We start from the raw sequence: 26398 nt of genomic DNA, 5'->3' as shown, positions 1-26398 counted from the left end.
TGAACTAGTGCATCCAGCAGTTTATTTTGTCACAAGTCATTTAGTGTATCACTTTCCTATTACAGCTTTTGTCCTCTTCAGATTTTTAAAGAGAGCCACTGACACCAGTGCAGTGACCATCAGGCCAAGGACCACAGTAGCTGCTGCAACTACAGTGGTCCATGCTCCTTCTCTCAGTGGAGTTTCTTCTGTAGGGAGGAAAAAAGGTAGAACCACAAATTAGTGGCCAGATTATGCCATAACTTGGCTTGGCAACAACATGCCTCAGTTAGGTCAAGGAGAGGGTATTTGTTCCATACCTTGGGTTGAAGGCCATTCGTCTGCTACAAAGCTAACAGGACCAGGTAAGCTTGCTACACCGGAGGTCTCTGCTTGCATCACAACAACATCTGCAAGAGATTAGTCACCACATAATTCTGACTAACTGGAGTCTGGAAACCCACAAATAGCCAGTTAGCTTGCTATATATTCCAGTTCTGTCCAGAGACCATCAATAGGAATGCTTCAAGGTCTAGAAAACATGGTCTACAAGAAGGTGGAAAAGTGGGTTCTTTAGTCCAGAAAAGACAACCGAGCGGTACCTTACTTTGACATGCTTGAAGACTTTCCACTGATAACAGTGCTGGATCACCTTTATAAGGAGAATCAATCAGGGGCTTCAATCACAGCAAGGGATGTTTAGGTTAGGAAAGGTTTCTCTCCTAATGTCTAACTGCAAGGGTAGGCAGGCACTGGAACAAAGTTACCTAGATGGTTTGCAGAATTGGTCACTGGTGGTTGTTAAAGGAAAGTAGAGCTGGGCTAGATAGTACTTAGTCCTGGTTGAGTGCAGGAGACTAGGAAACCTAGCAAGTTCCCTTCCACACCTACATTATTCTGCTGTGGTAGGACAGCATGTTTACGTGACATTCTAGTTGCCAGCAGCGATTAAATCCTACCTCGTTTGTTTCTGGCTGAGGGAGGACATCGTGTTGAACACAGAGGGGAGTCTGGATGAAGTCCGTCACAGAGAAGGGCACTGCAGTGGAAGTACACCTACAGCAAAGATAAGGGAGAGACATTTGGAGCACAGGAAGCCCGAGCCTTTAGCTAGTGCTAGAGGGACTGCACTTACTAGGCTAGTGAGAGCCTTGTCACCCGCTACAAAGGCGAAGGTCTTCACTTCAAATCTCTGGCGATAGTTGGGATAGCTGACTGCTAGGCCCACTGGATGAAATGCGGTTCTGTAGTTATCTAGTTCATAGTCACACCTACAGGAGATCATGTAGAAAGGCGGCTTCTCAGAGAGATTTCAACTGACCTCAGGCAAGAAGAGTCTTGGAAGGTTTGCGTCATTAACATTCCAGTTTAATATTTAGTCCATGACCCAAGAGACCCTCAATACTGTTCCCTAGAGATCTGCCAGAGCTTGGAAGCCTGCATTAGGACAGCAATTCATTGAGGTTTTGAGTCACTCAGTTTGAGCCATTAGAGTGACAGTTGGCATTTACACACTGTAGTCCTTGAGCACGTGCACTCTCAAATGTCTAGCTTGACCTAAGGCTAGAGCGACCTACACTTTGTGGTCAGATCATAGCCAGACAGCAACCCTTTGCTCCTACATCCATGTGAGGAACATGGCGCTCACAGCTCCAACAAGCCTTTGCATAGCATTTCAGGGAAACACTTGAGCAGGCCAGCCTCACCTGTGTTCCTACAGGAGTTGGAATATACCTACCCATCCACAACAACGTTCCACCGGGGCAGAGAGCTTGGATCTTGCGATGTTGTTGCCCAACAGTCATCCAGTACCAGTCGGATGTTGGGGTCATTGCGGTTCAGAACTTGCACTTCCAAGAAGATTGGTTGCCGCAGATATTTCACAATAGGGTACTGGTCGTCACTGTAGGGCTGCATGTAGGAGTCATCTGAAAAAACCAAGTACGGCAGAGTTGACAGCCCAGTTCACAATAGGTCGGAATCTCAATCTAGAGAGATGAAGCAGCCAGCTATGTAAGAAGTCTGGTACTGTAGGTGCATAGAAGGACACAGCTAGTGGGTGCTTTAGGTGAACTCCTTGCACAGGGAGAGAAAAAGCCTCCTAAACCCAACATCCCTATTGGATTCCCCCATAGCAAGAGGCTCTATTAAAACCTAGCCTGCCAGGTCTATGTCACAGACCAGCCGTGATGGAATCATGCCACACCAAGATATCAAAATGTCTCAGGGTCTACTGCTCTGGATAGTAGAGACTGAAGAGCTCCCTTGACTATGGAGGGAATCACTTCATTTCTGCCCTGGACACCATTTGCGGCTAGATGCAAGCTTTACCTGGATAGATCAGCAGGATCAAGGAGAGAGGACCCTGGTTTATTGAAGAAACTGGAGGAGGGAGACTGCTTATCCTTATGCTCAGGGACGCATCACCACTTTTGTAGGTGCACACTACGGTCAGCCTGAAAGACAGAATGCGCAGCATCAGGTTAGCTGGCTATTTGCAGTCAGTCACTTTGCTTAGTGTTGCGATGGGCTGTTACCAGCAGAGTTGTGGACTGACCTGAATTCACTGTCCCTAGAAATCCTGCGTGGCGGTTGATCTGCCCACAAGGCACGCACTTCATTCTCATAAGTCGTCCTCTCGCCTTCAAACTACAGGGGATACAGGAGTCTTAGTGACTGCCCTGCCACTGGAGCGCCTTTAGCAGTCAGTGTCCTGACACTTACCCTCTGCCTTGTCCCACACCTGTTCAGTGGGACGTGAAACCGAACCATGTCATTTGAGAGAGACTTGAAGACTGGTTTGCATGTAGGATCTCTTAGCCTGATGGTATCCAAGTCCAGGGCTGGTTTTGTCCTGTCACTCTGTACTTCAAAGTCCATGTAGCCATCCTGAGTGCACACAGCAGCTGAAACATTCAAGGAATTGGGATGGGTTGCTGTAGGGGACTCCAGGACATGGGGCTATGGCAGCTCCTGCCTCAGTTCAGTGAGGAACTACACCCAGTGTTTTAGCTGAGCTGTGTGTGCAGGGGCCCTGATGACCCCAGGAATTTTTCTGCACCTACTGGGTTGTCCCTGGTCTCCATTTTATAGAGCATAATCTGGAGGGCAAGGATCCTGCAACAGCTCGTGCCCGGAAGCTTAAGGACCCATAAACTGCTCACAAAGCAGTGCTCTAGGAGGATGAATCAGATTGGAGGGTAGGCTGGAGTCTACCCATTAGCCTGCCCTAACCAGCTCAGGCAGGGGAACCTGGTGTCTGTTTCTAGTCTGCCACCTACCCCGTAGAGCAGGTAAAGAAGGGCTGGGTGTCACAGCACCAGAGCCAATCCTTATACTCCCTTAAGGGGAGGAGCAAGGCAGAACAAACAGCCCTCCAGTAGCTGCTGACTGGCTGCAAAATGGGGGGGAAAGTCCTCAGATGGAGTTGTGATTGGTTGTGCCTTCTGCCACCTCCATGAAAAGGGAGCTGTCATTACTACATGGATTCTCAGAGGAGGAGTTAGGTGATCAGACTGTGTGAAGCCTCCCATCACCAAGCACTAGGACATGTCCAGGTCACCCAAATGTCAACCCAAGAAACAGCCCTTCCTTTGCTGGTAAGGACGTCTATATATGACCCAGGAAACACGACCGCAACTAAATGGGCTCCAAGACAAAGGTGCAGAGAGCCCCTACATCGGAAGTTGCACTTGCCAGCTACTAGGAGTTTGCACCAGACATATCTGCACTTGTAGCTGAGCTCAACCTATGGCTAAAAAGTGTTCCCATCAAAGATGGACCCTCCAGATTCATAGTGTAATGTGCTGAGGGTTTACTCAGTCTCCTGCATTAAGGAAATTCATTTCATGGAGCCACTGAGTTGCAACACTGCAAATGTTGATCAGCACTTCAGAGACAGCTAAAGCTGCACTACTACAGAAAGAGTTCCCAGAAAAAGCAGACCGTCTCACCTATTGGTGCATGTTGGTCACAGGGACACTCTGGATAAGTCACCATTGACACCATTTCTCCATGGAAGTTGAAAGCTAATCTTAGAGATGCCATGTATGACTGAAGTCCGAAGCAGCTCTCCTCATACAGCTGGAAGAGAGGGAGGCCATGACAGTTTGTAGCAGTACTGTCCCCTTGCAGGACAAGTTAAGGCTTGGCCTCTGAATCAGTCATTTAGATGGGACTAATCTAGCTAGGAATATTAGTGTCTCAGAAGGATACTTATCCACCATTCTAATCCATCTCCTGGGTCAAGTAATAGGGATTTGGAGAGTTTAATATCAGTAACTGACTGAAACTGAAGTGTCTGTTCATGGAACGATGCATGTTAGACCTAGGTGGACCTTCCAAGTGAGCCATTCAAGTGTACTTTTGACCTTACAGAGAGTCAGCATGTGGTCCATTTTCTTTCAACTGGAACTCACGCTTACTTAGGGGCATCAGATTGCAGCACGCTATGTTCTGTCCACAGAACCATTCTGACCCCAAACGGACATTATCAGCAGCAACACAGCATGGTATTCCCTCCCCCTTCATATCTAAGCCTATTAGGCTAGCTTCCTCTTGTCCTTGCCTCTCATCCCATCCATTAGGCATGATCTATATCCTTCTGGAGAATTTCAGGAGGGTGCTTCAGGATTAGGAGTAGCAGACATGACACCTGTCCAGGCAAGCCCAGGGGTTGAGCTACTGGCATGACAAGACAAGGGAAGGATCAGGACTGTGGATACTAGAACAAGCAGCCTGAATTTGATGAGGTAGCAAGGGGTAGTTTGTTGACAGACCTTGCTAGAATGGTCTGCAAAGAAGATATCTAGATGTACTATCTGGAGAGCGCTGGGGCTTGTGGGGGTGTCAGGAAGGAGGTTGCCATAATGGAGACAGTTCTAGCTGTATTAGAGGTTATGCTTAGGAAGACTGAGGTGGTTGTGGGGGAGGGGAGGGGTCACAATACATACAGCTGCCGAGTGGTGGCATGAGAAGGTCTGAGGGAGTCAATACCAAGGCACTGACCAGACAGATGCCTCCATCAGACTGATTGTAACTAAATCCTTCTCTACTCCATCTGTAGTCTGCACTTCATTTCAAGAAGAATGAATGGCAATTGTGACCTTTCCTAAAGGAGAGATTACTAGTTTGTAGGGAGCTTACTCTGGACTTCAGGATTCTTTTGTTGATGTGCAGCTTCATGCCCCTTCTTGTGTCCAGAGCAATTCCATTTGCTTGGAGTTGGGTCATGGGAATGTTTCTGTTGTCTATACTCACAGCAGAGAGGATCCCTGGGAAAGCTGGGATGGCAACAGTCATGTGTGTGGAGTTACAGGTTGCGGGACCTGCAAGAATAGCTCTGTTAGTTTCCAGAGACATTTTAAGGTACAAGTCCCTCTCGGGTCAGAGGAGGGACCAGCTTCCTCTGTGAAGAGAGGAAGTTTTACCTGGTGCACAGATCATTCTTGATTCTACAGTTAGTCGCTGGTCAGGAGGCCCATATGAAAGCTTGAGTGCCACAGTATATAGCATCTGGTTGTCTTGCTGCAGAGGATAGATATGGTTGAGAACAGCAGGTTATTCACAGTGCAGTTCCCAGTGCCAGGTATAAAAGAAGTCGATTAGGATTCAGTGAGCCAGGCTCTAGTTCTGAAGAGACTGCAGAGATTATGAGAAGTCTTGCAGGGCATGTTAGCCACTGGAGTTACACCCTAGCCGTTTCACGTTACTCCTACACACAGGAGTTCTTGGGAAGGGTGTACGAGCTCCATTCTAGGCCCTCATGCACCACATGGAGTCATAGCCAGAAGTCAAGCTGCAGCTGTTTCAGTAGGCTGGTAGCTCTCACTCCCATTTCCAGATGCCCTCATGGACTGCATGTAGAGTCAGACTAATCAGACTGCCCCAATAGCTCAGACTAGTGAGCCTCAGAAGGCTGAGACTTCTCACGGTTTCTATTTATAGACACCATCATTTGATGTCAAGGTTCCTCCCCCACTCTGAACTCTAGGGTACAGATGTGGGGACCTGCATGAAAAACCTCCTAAGCTTATCTTTACCAGCTTAGGTCAAAACTTCCCCAAGGTACAAAATATTCCACCCTTTGTCCTTGGATTGGCCGCTACCACCAAGCTAATACTGGTTACTGGGGAAGAGCTGTTTGGACATGTCTTTCCCCCAAAAATACTTCCCAAAACCTTGCACCCCACTTCCTGGACAAGGTTTGGTAAAAAGCCTCACCAATTTCACTAGGTGACTACAGACCCAGACCCTTGGATCTGAGAACAATGAAAAAAGCATTCAGTTTTCTTACAAGACGACTTTTAATAAAAATAGAAGTCAATAGAAATAAAGAAATCCCCCCTGTAAAATCAGGATGGTAGATACCTTACAGGGTAATTAGATTCAAAACAGAGAACCCCTCTAGGCAAAACCTTAAGTTACAAAAAAGATACAGACAGAAATAGTTATTCTATTCAGCACCGTTCTATTCTCAGCCATTTAAAGAAATCATAATTTAACACGTACCTAGCTAGACTTACTAAGTAAAAGTTCTAAGACTCCATTCCTGGTCTATCCCTGGCAAAGACAGAATATAGACAGACACACAGACCCTTTGTTTCTCTCCCTCCTCCCAGCTTTTGAAAGTATCTTGTCTCCTCATTGGTCAGTTTGGTCAGATGCCAGCGAGGTTACCTTTAGCTTCTTAACCCTTTACAGATGAGAGGAGCTTTCCCCTGGCCAGGAGGGATTTCAAAGGGGTTTACCCTTCCCTTTATAGTTATGACAATTTGCCTATGGCAAGTTTTGCCTTTTGGCCTCTAGACAGTCTTGTGCACCTACCTTGTAAGAGGTGACTCCAGTTGCACCAAAAGAAACCTGGAAGATTAGGTTGTTGCTGTCAGCTAGGAATGTATACCCTTGCTGCATGGCTTGCCTAAGGCTTAGCCTGTGTGTTCGTGTTCCATCATCTATGGACAGTATCCAGGCCATCTGAGATTCTGTAGTCTGCAATTTGAGACTTCTGGTCAGTCAGGCATAAGGTTTTTCATTACCGAGCAAGGGGGTTATTGTTCTTATCTTTAAGAAGCGTTAAGGCTGCTGTGTGTGGCAGCTTGGCTAACCAACACTAGAGAGATACTGAAGGGTCCAGTTTGCTACTTTAGCAACCATCACCAAAGTGGCAGTTTCTACATGCAGCGGTTCTACTTTAGAGGCATGTTACATTGCACACCCAGCCCCCATTTTGACCAAAGTTTCATACCATGTGTTCATCAGCAAAACTGGGAAGGAGTCTTGGAAATACAACCTGAAAGAGAACAGGACAGCAGCTGACTGCAAAGAACACTGTTCAAAGAAGAGGATACCAAGCAAGCTTTCCATGGTGAATGGAACAAGGAGCCTTTAACCGATTAGAGGAATGGAAGCTTTCGGGGAGTCTTCTGAGGAAGAGTGCTGCAGTGGCTAGAGGCCTGGCTTGTTTCTGGAGGGACAAGGTGGGGAAGCAGCAAATGCTGTTCTCTCCCTGTAGTTTAGTGCAGCTGTGCCCAGGTTGACAGCTACTGACCATTAGCCAATAGAGGGGTCTACATAATTCAGTAAGCTGTGCCAAGCCTAGCCAGGCAAGCCCTTAGAATACACAAAGGAGGAGGTAAAGGTAACTAGCTAGAGTTTTTACAAATAAGAAGGCTAGTCTTGAATCTGAGTCTTCCCAGAGATCAGGAAGGGGAAAATCCACTATCATCCTGCTAGTCAGTTTTATTTCCTTACTCCCACCACCCAAAGAGAGTCTACAGACACATCTTTAAGATTTGACTGAGATGCCATTGAGGTGTTGGACTCCTCTCTACAGCTGAGAGCAGTTCCCTTTCCAAAGGATTCTCAAACTGCCCCACTTACTGCCATGAAGTCTTCAGTACAGTTTGTAGCTCCTGTAAAAATAGTAGGGACGACTTCATCTGCTTGAAGAGAATCACAGCCAATACTGTAGGTTACATTCTTGTCCCTTGCAATGGTTTTGTTGGGCACCAGCAGCTCTAGTCTCAGCTGGTGTTGGTCATGCTAGAGCAAGAGAACACACTGGTCAGAATAAGGCAGTGGCACAGTTTTACATTACTAGAGGTTGCCTCAGATCAGCAATTAGAGCCAGCCCTCAGAGGCCACATGTTCAAGTTATGAATTTGCTTCAGCTGAAGTTGCTGTCTATAGAAGAGGCAGGGTTAGTTTTTAAAAGTGGCTCTGTATTTGCATTGTTACTCAAAGGAAGGAATTTGATTTGTTGGGAGCCATTCGATTAGTCATTATTCTATGGAAGCACCACCTCAGTGGGTGCTCTGGGGAGAAGGAGTCTTCCAGGAAAGAGAGATGGTACATTACATACCCAACTACAGTGTTGGGTCACTTAGTGGGTGTCACTTTAGAGCCTCTGTCAAGTGAGCATGCTCCCAAGGCAGAGGGACAGTTTTACCTCTAGTCTGGTGCAGTTCACATACAGAGCAGTTAGCGTCAGCCTCTCATGATCCACCGTGTAGTCACAGTCTACAATCTCTTCACCACTTGCATCTAGAAAGAGTAAGCTGGTCAGCTACGCTGCTAGAAGTTGCCTTGAGAACCTAGCTAAACATGCAGCAATACCTACCAACTACATGGACCTGCCAGAAGTTGCTTCCAAGCTCTCTGGGAAACCCAATCAACATTTTGTCAGTGTGACAAGACACCGTCCCTACAAGAGGAAGTGAGCAGTCTGATATCAACTCCTTGCAACACAGGATAGTAGACAGCATACAGGCTGTTAGTATGCTAAAACCCACTCACTCCAGCAAATGGAGAGGAGAGTCATTAGTTCAGAACACATCCCAGGGTCAGTAAAACTATCCTATCAGCCTCAAGACAAGTCTACCCCCCCTCCAGCCATGATCAGGGGAATGCCCTGGTTACCTGGGAAGTCTAGAGCCATGGAACTGGTAACACCAGCTGTCAAGGGCACTATAAGGCAGCCAAGTAAAAGAAGCAGCCTGCAAACAAGAAAGAAGATGCTCAGAAGCCAGCACAGCAAACAGAACCCTCCCTATACAGGGCCCTAACCAACCCACCCCACCCTTACCACATGCTGTAAAAAGACCAGCCTAGCTGTAATACAGGCAACCTCATAGCTGAGAGTCAAGACACCACAACAGCTCACCTCCTACTCAGCTACAGGGGTTATATAGGAGGGGCTGCAGCCCCAGCACACCAACAGCTCTTGGAAAACACCTGGGATGCTTCCTCATCACCTGCTAGCAGCTGACTCTGAGGATGATGGTTTGCACCTGGCCCTGTTCTGTGCCTCAATCAGTGAGGAGGGGGCGGCTTAGGGACAAAGTTCCTCTTTCAAGGGAATTTTATGCCCCTTTGCACAATTTTCTGTTTCCCTTCACGTTTAAGATTACTTTTGGTATCCATTTTTCCTTTCACCCTGCTCTTCCACTGCCTTTCTCCTTCCGCTAGAAGATGGGGCAAAATACCTGATGAGCTAGAAACAGACAAACCCTTTGTGTGGCAGCCTTAAGCTCCCCTAGCCCTTTGCCCCTTACCAAGGAGAACACCTGGCATTGCTGGGCTCTTCTGCCCACTAAAACAGCTTTGTGCTCAGCCGTGGGGTTTGTAGGTCACCCCATGCTTGGGAACTATCCTCAGTAGCCCCCGCCCGGGAAATCTTCATTGCCAGGGTAGTTCTGTTCAGGAGGGACAGTTTGCCCAATATCTAGTTTGCCATAACTGTTACCAATGTGAATGAATCCTCCCAACCCTAGGGGAAATAGAGGAATGGTAGTTGTCAGTATTAATCTGTATGATGGAAAGGCCTAGAAATACTTTGTTAAATGCCATTCTGTTGATGGAGAAAAGTGGGACACAAAGAGATTTGCCCAAAGCCACTTATTAATTAGCGCTTGCTTTTTGATAGCATCTCGACACCCCACCCCACCCCCATTGTGCTGGGTGCTGTATGAATGGAGTGAGAGCCAGTCCCTGGCATGAAGAGTTTACAGTCTAAATAGAGAGCACAGAAGAATGGTGGGAGAAAGTTCAGATTATTACCCCCATCTATAAAACAGGGATCTATATTACAGAGTGATTAGGGCTAAGGTTACACAGGAGGCACTAGAACTTGAATCTGGCTGTTGTGATTCCTGGACTAGGGCCTTAACCACACACCTATTCTTCTTCTTAAATGGACTATGTGGAGGCTAATCCTGTTCTCACTGAAGTTAGTGGTTTTTTGTTTTTTGTCATTCACTTTACTGGAGGGATTGAGCCACAAGTAAGTGGCAGAGCTCCAGAGAGGATCCAGAGGAGTCCTGCTATCTAGTTACCTGCACCGATCACTAGACCAATATTGATTGCCATCTTATTTCTATAAGCCTCGCTGAGTTATTTATTTTATCTTTCAGCTTTACTGATGTTCTTGAATTCACCGGACTTGTAGAAAAACGCAGAGAATCCTATTTTTAAAAGTGATTGACTTCTCAGAGATCAGAAAATGGAAAGATTCCTTGTAGGAACTGTAGAAAAGTTTAAGATTAGAGATGGTAATTAGTGAGTGGGATGTTAAATCGGTGCATGGGGGAATTGTGCAGTAGTTTTGTTCAAGGTCTAAGTATCTTTAGACATCTACGTATCTTTCTTTCTGCAGTTTATATATTCACACTCAGAGTTGCTCTTAGGGACTTGTAATCTGCAGCCACATTTGGCACGCCCTCACCCTCTGATAATGGCATTATGGGTAGGAACAACAGCTTGAAAAGGAAGAAAAGAACTGGAGTCCCAGATGCTGATGGGGGCCAAAGCGTTGGGCGCTAGGATAATAAATGGTGGCAGGCAGATGGCAGTGTGTTTGCTTGTCACCAGTGTTCTGCATAGCCAAGCTGCTATAGCACCAGCATACGGTGATACTGTAGCTAGTTTGGGAACCTATGTTATTTGACAGGGAGTGGATGGGTCATTACACAAAGTAAAACTATTTCCCCATGTTTATGCTCCACCCCGACCCCCTACTGTTCCTCAGACTTTCTTGTCAACAGCTGGAAATGGCCCACCTTGATTATCGCTACAAAAGGTTTCTCCGCCCCCCGCTCTCCTGCTGGTAATAGCTCACCTTAAGTGATCACTATCGTTACAGTTTTCAGAGTAGCAGCCGTGTTAGTCCGTATTCGCAAAAAGAAAAGGTCTCTAAGGTGCCACAAGTACTCCTTTTCTTTTCTCGTTACAGTGTGTATGGTAACACCCATTGTTTCATGTTCTCTATGTATATAGATCTCCCCACTGTATTTTCCACTGAATGCATCCGATGAAGTGAGCTGTAGCTCACAAAAGCTTCTGCTCAAATAAATTTGTTAGTCTCTAAGGTGCCACAAGTACTCCTTTTCTTTTTGTGAATACAGACTAACATGGCTGCTACTCTGAAACCTGTTCCTTTAAGGTAATCATTGTCTATATGAAATAATGGGAAATTCAGAGTTAACACTGTCGCACACCACTATGTCAAGTGGGCATGGAAAGGCAACGCAGAATATATGGTGCCTAGATTACTCACTACCTATTATGGCAATGGGTACTATCCAAAATCCTAAAATAGATTAGATCAGATATTGGCTAATCTTAGTAGCAATAAAGTAAATGGGAACATGCTATTGACATCAGTGGGACTAGCATTTGGCCCATTTTTGGTAAGAAGTAAACTTTTTTGAAATCCCTGAAACAGTAAGTCACAAAAGTTGAGAGAGATTTGCCACCTTGTCTCTGAATTATATACCTGATATTTCCAGTTTAGGGCCAAATTGTACACTGTTGCACTCACTTGATTCCCCAGGGCCTGACTCCCTGGAAGTCAGTGGAGAGACTGGACTAGGAGGAAAGCTAGCTGGTTGAAGCTCAATCTAGGTAAGACAAAGGTAGTGCTGGTAGTTTGGGGAAAAACAACAGGAAGAGGTGGTGGAGATGATCCTGATCCTTTAACGGAGGGGCATGCCTTCCTTTTGCTTCTACATTTCACAACCTAGGGATCATATCAGATCTGAGTGGCTTCTGGATATCTAGCAGCAGGTTATAAACTGAATAGAAAGCTCATGTTCGCTTAGGGCAGGGATGGACCAGTCAATGTATAAGAAGGATAAAAGAAAAGAAACATAACATAGAGGGACCTGCAGCACCAGAAGCTCATTGTCTCAGTCTTTTAGCTTATGAGTTTTTAGAAGGCGATTAACCAACAATATGCTAAGATAATAAATAGTTGCTTTATTATATTTCTGAATTTAAAATGTGCTACTTAAACTACAGAAAACAACCACCGTTCCTCATCTCAGGAAATTAAATTCAACCCACTAGGGTTGTAGAAACATGAAAGAATAATTAGGTTCTTAGTGCAGTAGGAAAAATAATTAATTCAGGAATTAAACTATAGAAATATTTGCCATCTATTTTAGGGTCTTCTATAGTGTTGATCCCTGCAGTACCTAAGCACTGTTATTAGCTGATGAATAATATCACTTCCATTGCGGAAGACTGGCACATCTCCCATGCTTCAGCTTTTGTCTTTTTCTCTTTGATTTTCTGACTTTGGAAGAAAATGTCATTGTCCAAGGCTAGCCCTGAACACCTGAACTCACTGAGGCAGTGAATTAGCAATTCAGGAAAACTCAGTTCCTCTGAGCATGGGCACAGTTTTCTGTGAGCGTTGAATGTCAGTTTATGTCAGACATTAATAGGAGGCAAGAATTTCAGATGGCAAGAAGAGCAACGTTCTCTTTCTGTTCAGTGCTGTTTGCACTACTGAAGCTATCAGGGAGAAAAATGAATCTGCTGAGTGGGGTTGACATTCAGGAGTGCAAAAAGCAAAAGAACAGATTATGTCCATCTGCTCCTAAGCACTAACAGCAGGAAAGAACATTGTTGGTTAGAAGGAAGATAAGCCTAAGTGAGATCACACTCCTCCATTCCCTCTGACCCTACAAATGCCCCTACATATGCTCTTGTGAGTATCAGGAGGATGGATGGGTAGAAAATGGGTGGGGCTTTGTGAGAGCTGGCATCAGCTCCCACAATCCTGCAATGAGCTGTGCACAAGCAGACCCCTGTGCCTGCATAGAGCCCCACTGACTTCACTTAAGTGGAGATCATTGCAGGAGGGGGCCTTGGTCCACATGTCCACATTCTCCTGCTCTATGCTCTCAAACCCCTCACTGGGAGCCCAGAGGGGAGACGACTGACCCAGGTACTGTTAAAGAGTTCATTTGGGACTGCAGTGGGAGTTTTGCTTGTGAAAGGACTGGACGACTGAGCTCTTGCTGTTGTTAGCAGTTGCTGTTGTCGTCATCAAATCATGTAGCCGCAATTACCCAGTGTGACTGGATTCATTCATCTCCGAGCCTATTAGCAGTAGTGTATTTCATTAGACAAGCAGAGGGGACACACTTGCTTCCCCCTCCTATTAGCTTTACCATACTGCAGTTACCATTCACAAAAGGTGCAGTCAGGAAATGGTGTGCTAGATAATAGCTCATGCAAAACAGATGGCACAACAGCTCTGTCTTTCTCTTGGGCATAAAGAAAAACAGGGCTCTGAATTGTCTGGAACTGTTGTGAATAAAATTACTAACAATTGGTTTTTAAAATCCAAACAGTGTGTCTATCTGCCTATATTTTATTTATATCCTGACCTTGGAAGAAAATAGGAGAACAATAATCATGGATCTTGAGAAATCCAATCACAGATAAAAACTGCTAGTTAAATAATCCATTAGTTTACAATGGCACGTACAACAGCAGCAGAGTTTCTCCTGAGCCTGGTAAGACATTTCAGTTTGAAGTGGAATGGTTTGGAACTTCCTTTCAGCACAAAAAGAAAAGCTTCATTCTAACCCTTCAGGGGCCTTAAAAAGTTCACAGTTTTGAACTCTCCTCTAAGAAGAAAAATTTCCATGCAGACTGAAAGAAATCAGCTCATTTGACCCTGAATCATTTATTGCATTTTAAGCTGAAGTTTTTAGAAAGACGACAAAAATAAAGACTACCAAACACCGAGGTTTTAGAACTAAATGAAGTTTTTGTTTGATTTTTTTGTGCTGCCTGTTTCTGTGACATACATAACTATAAGGCTTGTGAAGTCCTGTAGTTTCTTTCTTTTTGAAGTAGGTTTTGCTTTGCCTCCAATTAAAATTTTCAACAAAAAATCTGTTTCATCGGAAGGATTAACATTCTAAACAAAAGTGGGTTTTTTCATTTTGAGAAATTAAGAGTACTCAGAGATCAGTGTTTTGTGCTATAGGAGCCAATAAATATGTCTTTATAATAGAAACCAATAATTTTGGAGAGTTTTCATATAGAAAATATTATTTTGTAACTCCCTAGTTTTAAGGCAACTAAGGGATACAGCTAACAATTTAAAATTCAAGCCCACTAGACAGTGTCTCATCTCTCATACCATGCACTTACTGTATACCTGGATCAGGGCACTGCAAGGTTCATCCAGCCCTAGATCAGAACACAATTCCACTTGCATGGGCAGCCCCTGTCTCAATCTCCATGGGCAAATAACATCATCACCAGCAATAGTTTTCTCACCAGATACTTTATATAAATTTATTTCATTTGCCAGTGGTTGTGTTTACTGCTTCCCCTGCTTCTGAGCTAAATATGGAAAAGGCAAACCATAGCTGTATGAAGCCATAGGTCATGTATGACACAGTATGTAATTTTAATGTTAGGCATCAACATTTCTTGAGACGGGTCAATTTTTTTTCTTCACTGGATACTGCTGGCTCTTTTTATCTATTAATGATCCAGTAAGCCTAGGATCATAGAATCAAAGAACTGGAAGGGACCTCAAGAGGTCATCTAGTCCAGTCCCCTGCACTCATGGCAGGACTAATTATTATCTAGACCCTCCCTGACAGCTGTTTGTCTAACCTGCTCTTACAAATCTCCAGTGATGGAGATTCCACAACCTCCCTAGGCAATTTATTCCAGTGCTTAACTACACTGACAATGGCTGAGATACCCCGGGAGATCTAGGGAAAGGTCAGATGGAAAAGGGGTTGGTGGGGTGGATAGGTGTTCTCATCCAGTACTGTTAGGGATGGACTGGACTCCCTTCCCCTTTAGTAAGAAAGTAGGCATCCAGGGCCGATGAAAGAAGGGAAGTGAGCTGCCACAGAAATTAGAGAAAGGGCGCAAAGTAGGGGAGCCAGAGAACCCTAGATGACAGGATACAAAACCGGGGATGAAAGAGGGGAATGAACATTCCTGAGGAGAAAGTGGAGAAAAGGAAGAACTGGCCAAGCAGGCATCAGAGGAAAAGGAAACCTGAAAGTATTGGAGGATGATGGGCTGTCTAGAGAATGTTCACTACCAGGGTCTTGATAGGAGGAACCCCAAGATACATTGGTAGGACAAGGAGAATGAGGGGAAATGAGATGATGAAGGGCTAGGACATGCCCTGCCCCAAAAGAATAAGGGTAAGGGGATCCTAGTGTGAAGACCAGTGATCTGAAACAGAATTATGGGCACATCTCCCACCCACAAAGTGTGAGCTCAGTGGGTGGAGGCAGGATAACCACCCTGGGGGCAAGCACAGGAAAAAGGTACCTGGTGGCACCTCTAAAGAAGAGCAGGTGCCAGGGAAAAGGAACCTCAGCATTCAATGAGCGAGGGAGGGAGGTGTGTGGCAGAGTGCTAGGAGCTAACAGTGACCCAGCATGCTGATCTTTTAGGCACCAATAAGTTCTCCCAGAGAAGGCAGATTGGGGATATACAGTTAATTAGCTGATCAGGCTGGGAGGGCTGATGAATCAGTTAGCCATCAGCCTAGAGGTATAAAAGAAGACGCAGGAAGGGAGTGAGGACCTGAGCTACCTGAATATAGTAAGTGCTAATATATTGAGAAAGGGAGACTGCAGTTCCTCTCTGGCCCTGTGGAACACAGCAAGAAGCACGGTAAATACTTTGCTGCATGACTGTATAGGTGGTAGTGATATAAATACATTCACACAAAGTTGCCAGTTACTGAAGAGTCTGAAAGGTTTCTGGGGCACCAGAGGATGGGATGGACCATGCCCTTACAGGATCAGTCTGGTCCAACTCTCTTTCTCCATATGGGAAAACATATGAAAAGCTCAGCTCTTGAAGATCTCCTAACCAGCATCTGAAAAAAAACTCATGTGTAGAGACCTCACTGGATTACGGGGTATGCATTGTGGGAAATAAATGAGGGTTTACTGCAGTCAGTAATTAGACTCCTCACTCACCAAAAATGCCAGGTTTGTAATTGCTACCACTACTCTTCCTGGGAACGTAATACATAGTAAAAGGCTCAAATACTGTTGTTCCTAATTATTGCATTGGGTTCTCTCAAATGCAAATTAAATATAGAAAACAGTAATGGGAGAAAATACGTCAAATGGCAAGTGTGTTGATCATGACCAGGATAGATGATAAGGGGGCATTTTATTACTCAATCTTCCTTAATTTCTCCTCAGCTTCTGCTTCAAAATGGAAGTTTACTCTTTCTATTTTGAATCTCCAAATTAGAATTAGTGTGCAATCCTGAAAGTCTTTACTCACACAGGTAGCCCTTACTCATACAAGCAGTCCTATTAAAATCAATGGGGCCACTCACAGAAGTAAGGGTTTGCAGGGTCAGGCCCATATGTTACATTGCAGGGAATGCTGTGTAGTGATTAGAAAAGAGGCCTAGGATACAGGACTACTGGGTACTATTTCCAGCTCTGGCATTAACTCACTACGTTACCTTAAGCAAGTAATTTAAACGCTCTGGGCCAGATTCCAAAAGTATTTAGGCTCTAACTTCCCTTGAAATCAATGGGAGTTAGGTGCCTCAATACATTTGAGCATCTGAGCCTCTATACTTCCATTTATCCATCTGTAAGATAGGGATAACAATGCCTATTACATTAATCAATATTTGTGAAGCACCTTAAGATCCTCGGATGAAATGGGCTACATAGGTGCAAAGTGCCATATTCTTGGGTTTATTTCCATCTTACGTGACAGACGATGGGACTTCAATGTAAACAGCTTCACCGGTAATGGTAAATGCTGCCCAGTCTAAGGTATGCTTCTTCCTCCAGTATTTCACCTCTCAAAATCAGGATTCATCTTAACACCAATGGTGAAAGCCTGGCCCCATGTAAGTCACAGAATCATAGAATCATAGAATATCAGGGTTGGAAGGGACCCCAGAAGGTCATCTAGTCCAACCCCCTGCTTGAAGCAGGACCAAGTCCCAGTTAAATCATCCCAGCCAGGGCTGTGTCAAGCCTGACCTTAAAAACCTCTAAGGAAGGAGATTCTACCACCTCCCTAGGTAACGCATTCCAGTGTTTCACCACCCTCTTAGTGAAAAAGTTTTTCCTAATATCCAATCTAAACCTCCCCCATTGCAACTTGAGACCATTACTCCTCGTTCTGTCATCTGCTACCATTGAGAACAGTCTAGAGCCATCCTCTTTGGAACCCCCTTTCAGGTAGTTGAAAGCAGCTATCAAATCCCCCCTCATTCTTCTCTTCTGCAGACTATGCAGTCAATGGCAAAGTTTCCTATAACTTCAGCATAGTCAGAATTTCACCCCATATGTATAAAAAAAAGGGAGTAGGGACACATGGTAGATGAACAAAACCCACATGCCTTTCAGATATAGAATACTGGAGTTAATGGCAAATGGCACAGTCATTCTTCTGGAAAACCAAGACACGTATTTGTACAGCTGCTGCATTAACTATGCAGAGATCTGGACAAGTTCTATGGGGATGAACTTTGCCTTCTCATTTCTAGCCTGCTGAAGCTGACGTCTCGGCTTGTAATTATTAACTAACTATCCTGGTAGTGAAAGTGCGGCTGTGCATCTCAGCTGCAATTCAGAGCAAGAGACACAGCCTTGGGGACCTGGGAGCTATTGGAAATGTCAACCAGGTATCACAAAGCAGCTGCGGATGGCAACCTAGACCTGTTGAAAGAAGCCACCAGAAAAGATCTCAATACCTCAGATGAAGACGGAATGACACCCACCCTCCTGGCAGCTTACCGTGGGTACCTGGAGGCAGTGGAAGTCATATGTAGGAGAGGGTAAGTATAGCAGAGCTTGGTCTCCCAAAGCCTGCTGGACAAAATTATAGCTAGTATTTGGCCTCCGTTAATGCAAATTGTGGAACAAACAGATAATTCCTTCTTCTCTAATTGACTTAGATGTGACGCTGGGGTTATGGTGGTGGTGGTGGGAATGGGACTTAACATTTAAACCAATATTTGTAGTTTGTTTTATACCTGGTATCAGTAGCTTCTTCATTTCAGTTACGCTGACTTAGGCCCTAATCCTGTAAACTGCCCTAGGTGAACAGACCCCTGTATTCCTGTTGAGGCCCATTGACGTCAATGGGGCTACAGTGAGCTGCCTTCATGGAGCAGCTTCCACAATTAACACTTCAGGACAACAGGAGATTGGCCATTGACTTCAGTGGTGGGGATCACGCCCTTTGTTTTAATATTCCTTAGAAACTGGCTCAGCAGAGAAATGCCTCCTTGATAAGTCCACAGCAGCAAACAATACATTTTATCAAAATGTTAATGCCACTTGTTTCCAAAATACAGATATTTTGTAAATGTAAATACCTACAACCTCACGGTGATTTTCAGAAGGAAACCAGAACTGGGTGTTAGAGAGGATTGAACACAAAACTATGATTTCTCTGCTGTTCGTAGTATTAGAAACAGCCATAATGCCTGGATAGCATTCAGAGCTGTTATTGGAGTTTTAGTTAGGCTTCTTGCAGACTGAAAAGGAGTTAAATATAGAGTATACCTCCAGGAGCTTTCTCTACTTCGGTACTTGGTAGCAGTAATATTTCTAATGCTAATTCCTAAATGTACAAATAGTGAAAAATAACATAAAAAGTCACTCCCTCCTCTAGATTACCCACTGTATTCTGTCTCCTCTGAGTCTGTCTTTTAGGCTTTGATCCTGCAATAAGATTCACCAGAGGATACCCTTTTTTCCTGTGCTGGGTCCCATTGAAACAAATGTTCTTTCTAGTATGGGAGGGAAATTAAATCAATAGGTACTTTCATATGGGGTACAATAAACCAGAGGGAAGATCAGAAAACCAATGAAAAATTAATAGTTGTTTAGATGTGTTTTGTCTTTTTCTTAAAGACAGAATGTAAGCTATAGAATGCAAATGGGTTCTGTGCATGGTAAAGCGTAACAGCTAGAGGTTCCTCTTTGCTCATTGATCTTAGGTGTGGCAGTAGTAATACTTTATTACCCATAAAGGAGACCTATAAACTGTGTGGTCATTGCAATAACCTTAAGAGAAGCAAAAACAGATCCTGAGCTGCGGTATATCGACATAGCTCTACTGAAGTTACTGAAGTCAGCAGAGCTACATCAGTTTACAGCAGCTGAATTTTTGACCCATAATGTTTAGAAGATAGACAAGAAGGAGCAACTAACATAGAAAAAGAAGACAAGATTATATTTTCCTAGGTTCCAATGTCCCGTGTTATGACGTATAAGTCAGGGCATGTGTCACAGAGCATCCAAACTTCCACAAGAATGTTTTCTCTCTTTATTTTTAATCTGATATCTTTTCATTCAAATCATCTTGAGACATGACAACTTTGGGATGCTGTTGCCATTTAGAGCCCCAAATAGTAGTTACAGTCTTCAGGAACTCGTCACCCATTTTAACCTGAGATTCTCTGACTTTGTAGGTAGTCCACGGTGACTCACAGAGACACTGTTCTAGTCTGAAAAATGTCCGTTTGGGTCTCTGGGAGATGCTGAATTTTGGAAGGTTTTAAAAAGAGGCTCCAGTCAGATGGCATTTTCTTGGTAGCTATTATTTTTAATAAAATCCTCTTATCCTCAAAGCAGAGCAGCTTTCTACAGTTTCTCGACAAAAACACTCACATACAGTGGAAGTTTTTCCTCAGAATGGCTGCAGATTTCCAGGCTTTGAAGCTTGGAACGTATTCATACTAATGTAAAACAAAACTGCAGTAATAATGAGCCATTGTCATCTACATTGCACTTGCCCTCAGTCACGAAGGGCCAGATTGTGCCTGGCCTCTGTGTACTGCACAAGTGGAGGAGAAAGCAAGAAAGCTTTCCTCCTATTTGCAACCCCAGTGACTGGGAGAATCAGCTTCCTTTGAGATATCAGGCCCGCAGCTTCCTAGTGCCCAAGAGTACAAGAGAGCCCAAAGAGGGCAAACCCATGAACATGTGACTAATTTTATCCATTGTCCCACTGACTTGAGTTAGAATCAGCACCTAGTTTGCAAAGTGTTTTGAGATGCTAGGATGGAAGACATCAGAAGAGAAAAAAATTACAAATGATCGATGGCTAAAATTATGGACATAGGCAACCACCTTTTTAATACACATCACAATGCGAGAAAGAATGGTCTAGTAAGGATGCTCACCTTATTGGGTTTAATTCTGTACTTCACCATATACTTCCCTTGGGACAATGGGCAAGTCATTTAGTCTCTGTGTGCTCCAGTTCCCTAGCTGTAAAATGGGAGTGGTAGCACTGTCCTATGTCACAGGGTTGTGAGGATACAGTAGAAGTTGTGAGGTACTCAGATACCAGGGTAATGGGGGCTGAATAAATAACTTAGAATTAAAGGTGAATCATTTAAAGCGTCTCTTCCAGTGACATTTGATGCCAGAGACTGATGCCTGCTGGAGATTTTGTGATGATACAATCTTTTTCATTCACATTAAGTGAACCATGCTCTGAACTTTAAAAGCTGTGGGAAAATGTGACCACACTGGTAAAAAGACGCACAACATTGTTATCTTTTGAGCTGCTGATAATATCATTTAAGTCTGCCTAATATGAGAAAAAAGATTCCAAGTTATTCTAATCTATAGACATCAGGTTTGTGTGAAATTAATGCAAGAGGAAGAGAGAAATTATACTTCTCACTGGCTTTAAATTAAAATGAATGGACATGACAATTTTATTTTCAAATAGTTTCTGCTTTTAAAAACCCGGGGCAAAAACAGCTTAAGAAGAACAAAGGAGCTGAAGAAAAATGATAACTTCTCTCTGAACTATATTTAATTGCAGTGAAGACAAATGTGTAGCGTCAGGGCTTTTTTCCTAATAATTTACCTATTAACTATCATAAAAGTTGCTTCCACGGACACTGTAAGTATTTTTTGAGGTAGTCAAATACAGTAGTTTCAGCCCATTGTGCCTGCATTTTACATTCAAAAGGAAAGACTCAGCAATAATTCTTAAAAACGTTTTGAGTGAAATCCTGGTCCCATTGAATTCAATGAGAATTTTGCCATTGACTTCAATGGGGCTAGGATTTCACTGAATCTAGGGTCTGATCCTACTCCCATTGAAGTCAATGGTAAAACTCTCTGAGTGCCCATTTGAGACACCATTCCTGACCAGCTTCTCCTTGGCTGGGGAGGGGGATGGTAGTTTGTTGCTGGTTAACACGAGGCATGACACCCACGGGTTAGCTCAGTCATACTAGTTGGCTTGTTGGCAGGTGCAGCATGCCCTCACCCACTCCCCACCCCTCTGCTCAAGGGGGTTAGTGAACAAGCATGGAAGGCTTGGAGTCAAGATCTGGGAAGCCCATGCCAGGGTACAAAGGAGGGTTCTTATGCCTGTGTGGGCCTGTAGTCCACATCATTTTCTAGCCCTAAGAATTTGCCCAGCACCACAGAGGGAGTTGGTGTTAGGGCTGGGATTAGAGCTCAGGCCACACATCCAGCCACGTTCAGCCCTGGACTAACCAGGTGCAACACCATTAAAGACAGTGGATTTGCACCCACTTGTCTTCAGTAGAGCTGCATCCACTTACAGCAGTGCTGAATTTGGCCCTGGATCACAGTTCATTCCCACTGCGTTGAGTGCTATGTTTGAGCTATGTTTTGACATGCATACCTTACTCCTATTTTGCTTTTCAGCGGTGACCCTGACAAGTGCGACATCTGGGGGAACACACCTCTCCATCATGCGGCTTCTAATGGTCACATTCACTGTGTCTCATTCTTGATTAACTTCGGTGCCAATATATTTGCCCTGGATAATGATCTGCGCACTCCTCTGGATGCAGCTGCCAGCAGGGACCAGCATGAATGTGTCAGAATCCTAGACAAAGCTGCTACCGAACAGAATGTAATGAATCCCAAAAGAGTGGCCAAACTCAAAGCCCAGGCCCCGAGGAATGCAGAGAAACAAATAAAAGAATGTGAAAAGCGCCAAGAGAAACACCAACATGAAATGACCAGGAATTATAACAAAGAAAAGTATGGATCAGTGAGTTCTGCCAGTGGGACAGCCTCCAGAACAAAGGTGTCCAATTTCTTTATTTCTAATACATTGGGCTCTTTCCCCAAAAATCTGAAGGACACTTTCAGGATGAAGACAAAAAAGAAAGATGAAAACACAGGTGATCAGGAAGCACAAAGCAATGGCCAAGAAGATGACAGGGCTGGGCGAACTACCCTGATGGATGTATTCAGTGAAAAAGATGAGGATGAATTATGTAATTACTTTAAAGGGAAAAATATTTCCGAAGATGATAGCGAGCAGGAGCATGTGTCCATTTTCAAACGGCCAGGTCTTGGCAATATTGTGTTTAGACGGAATTTGGCTGCAGGGATAAATGCTGAAGAGATGTTCTCAGAGAAAGAAGAAATAAGTTTTAAAATGCCAACTGAGCTTTTTCGGCATGAAAGGGCTGAGAGCGCAAGTGAGCTAGACACTGAAAATGATTTTGATGTCCCTTGGAATGAGGATGAAATTGGATGGGATGACGATGAAGCAGAGAGCACCCCTCTTGAGGTATTTCTGGCATCACAGAATCTGAATGAGTTTGTTCCTGTCTTCATGAGAGAAAAGATTGATTTAGATGCCCTCATGCTATGTTCCAATGAAGACCTACTGAGCATACAAATACAGCTGGGCCCAAGGAAGAAAGTCCTCAGTGCAGCAGATAGAAGAAAGCAGGCACTGGAGAAACCTGGAAAGCTTGTAGATACTCGCTTATAAATAAATATGCCTGTTGCAATAACTATGCATTAATTCATCATGCTTTTGCTATTTTAAACCCATGTATGGTTCTTTTCAGGCATCTTCCACAGGAAAAGACAAAGAGATTTCCAGCTGATTAACCATGCACAATGGGACCAATAAAGAACATCAGTTTGAATGGATGACCTTTAGCTCCTGACAAAAAGAAAGAGTATGCAGATAGGTAACAAAGAAAGGGCCAGAGGATGTTGTGAAGGCCAAGACTATAACAGGGTTCAAAAAAGCACTAGATAAGTTCATGGAGGGTAAGTCCATCAATGACTATTAGCCAGGATGAGCAGGTATGGTGTCCATAGCCTCTGTTTGCCAGAAACTGGGAATGGGTGACATGGGGTGGATCATTTGATGATTACCTGTTCTGTTCATTCCCTCTGAAGCACCTGGCAGTGGCCACTGTCGGAAGACAGGATTCTAGGCTAGATGGACCTTTGGTCTGACCCAGTATGGCCATTCTTATGTTCTTACATTTTTAGGTAAAAAAAATAGTTCCAGAGCTGAATCCTTCCCACCTAAAGATCATGCTAGGCATATCTTCTTTTTACAGTCTTAATGGTTTAAAATATTACTGACAGCCAGTTACATAACTGACAGCCAGTTACTGCACTCCATAAGCAATGAACCACAAGGCATTTCCAACAGCCAGAGATCTTTGATTTTCTGTCCCACAAAATAAGATAATTTTCAGACTCTGAATAGATTGCTGCAAGGTGTCTTCACTGACACTATTTGAGAACTGGGTGATTGATCTTGATTTTGACTGTATCCCATTGACTCTATAATAGGTTCTGAATGAATGAACTCTTTGTGCCAATAAATTTCATATTCCTGTCATTCATGTTTTCTCACTGTTCAAGAGATGTTCCTTAGTTTTTTTTAAAAAGTGAAACTCCTGACAGAGCCACCTTTAGTTTGAGTTGTTTGTTCCTCTTTCTTGTCACATTAGTTGCAAAAGTTATTGTTCTATAATGGATACAAGGCCTTTAATTACAGGAAGATGTAGGTTGGTTTGTTTTTTAGTTGGCTAGCATTTGTATCTGTTTCCTTTGACATGCCCTTTGCTTGGTCTCTAAAGAAACACATTTTCCCCTCAGAGTTCTGGAAATTAGGGCCCTAGCATTTCTAATGGAATCTGTAGTCCTAATGCCCAGTATTTTCCACTGGTCACTCATGGTCTCAGCTTGGAAGCTGTATGTGCCAGGGTGTATATACCCATAGGAAGGAAGGAAAAATAACTCTCTGTCCTAGACGGAGGCATGCACAGCTGGGTTCCCCTCATTAGGGAAGTAGGCCTTCAAAAGGAAGTGATGGCACTATGCGGGAGGGCCTTGGTTCCAAGGAGGACCAGCCCTCTTCCCGGTTGCTGGATTGAGAAGACCTCTACCTACAAGATGGGATTGCTCAGAGGGTTAGATCCTCTGTAGAACTGCTCATGCAGTGTCCCCTCGAGAGCCAGGGCTGTGTGATGTAATCCCTCCTCTTAACCCATGTTGCACTTGTTGGGCCTCGCTCTGTGAGCCCTGAAATCAACTGGATGCTAAGCTGGGGGGAGAGGCAGATACGTTGGAGGGTAAGGATAGGGTCTAGAGTGACTTAGACAAATTGGAGGATTGGACCAAAAGAAATCCGATGAGGTTCAACAAGGACAAGTGCAGAGTCCTGCACTTAGGACGGAAGAATCCCATGCACCACTACAGGCTGGGGACCGACTGGCTAAGCAGCAGTTCTGCAGAAAAGGACCTGGGGATTACAGTGGATGAGAAGCTGGGTATGAGTCAGCAGTGTGCCCTTGTTGCCAAAAAGGCTAACGACATATTGGGCTACATTAGTAGGAGCATTGCCAGCAGATCAAGGGAAGTGATTATTCCCCTCTATTCGGCACTGGTGAGGCCACATCTGGAGTATTGCGTCCAGTTTTGGGGCCCCCACTACTGAAAGGATGTGGACAAATTGGAGAGAGTCCAGCAGAGAGCAACAAAAATGATCAGGGGGCTGGGGCACATGACTTATGAGGAGACGCTGTGGGAACTGGGCTTGTTTAGTCTTCAGAAGAGAAGAGTGAGGGGGGATTTGATAGCAGCCTTCAACTACCTGAAGGGGGGTTCCAAAGAAGATGGAGCTCGGCTGTTCTCAGTGGTGACAGAACAAGAAGCAATGGTCTCAAGTTGCAGTGAGGGAGGTATAGGTTGGATATTAGAAAACACTATTTCACTAGAAGGGTGGTGAAGCACTGGAATGGGTTACCTAGGGAGGTGGTGGAATCTCCATCCTTAGAGGTTTTTAAGGCCCGGCTTGACAAAGCCCTGGCTGGGATGATTTAATGGTGTCAAGGTTCCTTCCCCACTCTGAACTGTAGGGTACAGATGTGGGGACCTGCATGAAAACCTCCTAAGCGTACTTTTACCAGCTTAGGTTAAAACTTCCCCAAGGTACAAATTAATTTTACCCTTTGCCCTTGGAATTTCCACTGCCACCACCAACCTTTAACTGGGTTTACTGGGAAACGTAGTTTGGATACGTCTTTCTCCCAAAAATCCTCCCAACCCTTGCACCCCACTTCCTGGGGAAGGTTTGGTAAAAATCCTCACCAATCTGCATAAGTGACCACAGACCCAAACCCTTGGATCTTAGAACAATGAAAAAACATTCAGTTTTCTTACAAGAAGACTTTTAATAGAAGTAAAGGAATCACCTCTGTAAAATCAGGATGGTAGATACCTTACAGGGTAATTAGATTCAAAACATAGATAATCCCTCTAGGCAGAACCTTAAGTTACAAAAAAGACACACACACAGGGATAGTCATTCTATTCAGCACAGTTCTTTTCTGAGCCATTTAAAGAAATCATAATCTAACACATACCTAGCTAGATTACTTACTAAAAGTTCTAAGACTCCGTTCCTGTTCTGTCCCTGGCAAAAGCAGAATACAGACAGACATAGACCCTTTGTTTCTCTCCCTCCTCCCAGCTTTTGAAAGTATCTTGTCTCCTCATTGGTCATTTTGGTCAGGTGCCAGCGAGGTTACCTTTAGCTTCTTAACCCTTTACAGGTGAGAGGATTTTTCCTCTGGCCAGGAGGGATTTTAAAGGGGTTTACCCTTCCCTTTATATTTATGACAAATGGTGTTGGTCCTGCTTTGAGCAGGGGGTTGGACTAGATACCTCCTGAGGTCTCTTCCAACCCTAATCTTCTATGATTCTATGACCCAATGACTTTGCTGGAGCTGCCACAGTCTGATAGACTTTCAAAGCCACACAGAGTACTTAGAGACTGCATTACTCATTAATGGAAGCTGGGCCTCTAAATCCCGTAGGTGGCT

At 44.3% G+C, this 26398-nt stretch overlaps 2 protein-coding genes across 2 annotated transcripts; one reads left to right on the top strand and one right to left on the bottom strand.

The window, feature by feature from the left end:
* Window positions 1-5: 5 nt before the first annotated feature.
* On the bottom strand, window positions 6-20335 carry LOC119567288 (zona pellucida sperm-binding protein 2-like). The gene is made up of 19 exons (XM_037911806.2): window positions 20325-20335; window positions 9065-9137; window positions 8899-8975; window positions 8600-8683; window positions 8429-8523; window positions 7861-8022; window positions 7226-7270; window positions 6805-6969; window positions 5409-5505; window positions 5125-5306; window positions 3933-4062; window positions 2704-2885; window positions 2537-2628; window positions 2311-2435; window positions 1718-1907; window positions 1115-1250; window positions 939-1035; window positions 300-389; window positions 6-188 (listed from the first exon to the last, which is right to left on the bottom strand). Exons 2-19 carry the CDS (start codon window positions 9109-9111, stop codon window positions 49-51), a joined length of 2136 nt encoding a protein of 711 aa, XP_037767734.2. The 5' UTR covers window positions 9112-9137; window positions 20325-20335; the 3' UTR covers window positions 6-48.
* Window positions 17789-23332, top strand: ANKS4B (ankyrin repeat and sterile alpha motif domain containing 4B). Its single transcript, XM_007060620.3, has 2 exons — window positions 17789-18079; window positions 21951-23332. The coding sequence occupies exons 1-2, from the start codon at window positions 17916-17918 to the stop codon at window positions 23035-23037; spliced, it is 1251 nt and encodes a 416-aa protein (XP_007060682.1). The 5' UTR covers window positions 17789-17915; the 3' UTR covers window positions 23038-23332.
* The last annotated feature ends 3066 nt before the right edge of the window (window positions 23333-26398 follow it).

Source organism: Chelonia mydas, chromosome 10 (assembly GCF_015237465.2).
Source record: "Chelonia mydas isolate rCheMyd1 chromosome 10, rCheMyd1.pri.v2, whole genome shotgun sequence".
Lineage (NCBI taxonomy): Eukaryota > Metazoa > Chordata > Testudines > Cheloniidae > Chelonia > Chelonia mydas.
Note: the sequence above shows the minus strand (reverse complement) of the source record. Positions and strands in the feature narration are given on the sequence as shown.

Coding starts and splice junctions, on each gene's coding strand:
- LOC119567288 (XM_037911806.2), bottom strand. CDS start 9,111: ATGAGGTTGCCTGTATTACAGCTAGGCTGGTCTTTTTACAGCATGTG. Junction 2,629..2,703: donor GGTGTGGGACAAGGCAGAGG/GTAAGTGTCAGG, acceptor TATCCCCTGTAG/TTTGAAGGCGAGAGGACGAC. Junction 1,036..1,114: donor ACAAGGCTCTCACTAGCCTA/GTAAGTGCAGTC, acceptor TCTTTGCTGTAG/GTGTACTTCCACTGCAGTGC.
- ANKS4B (XM_007060620.3), top strand. CDS start 17,916: ATGTCAACCAGGTATCACAAAGCAGCTGCGGATGGCAACCTAGACCTG. Junction 18,080..21,950: donor GAAGTCATATGTAGGAGAGG/GTAAGTATAGCA, acceptor TTTGCTTTTCAG/CGGTGACCCTGACAAGTGCG.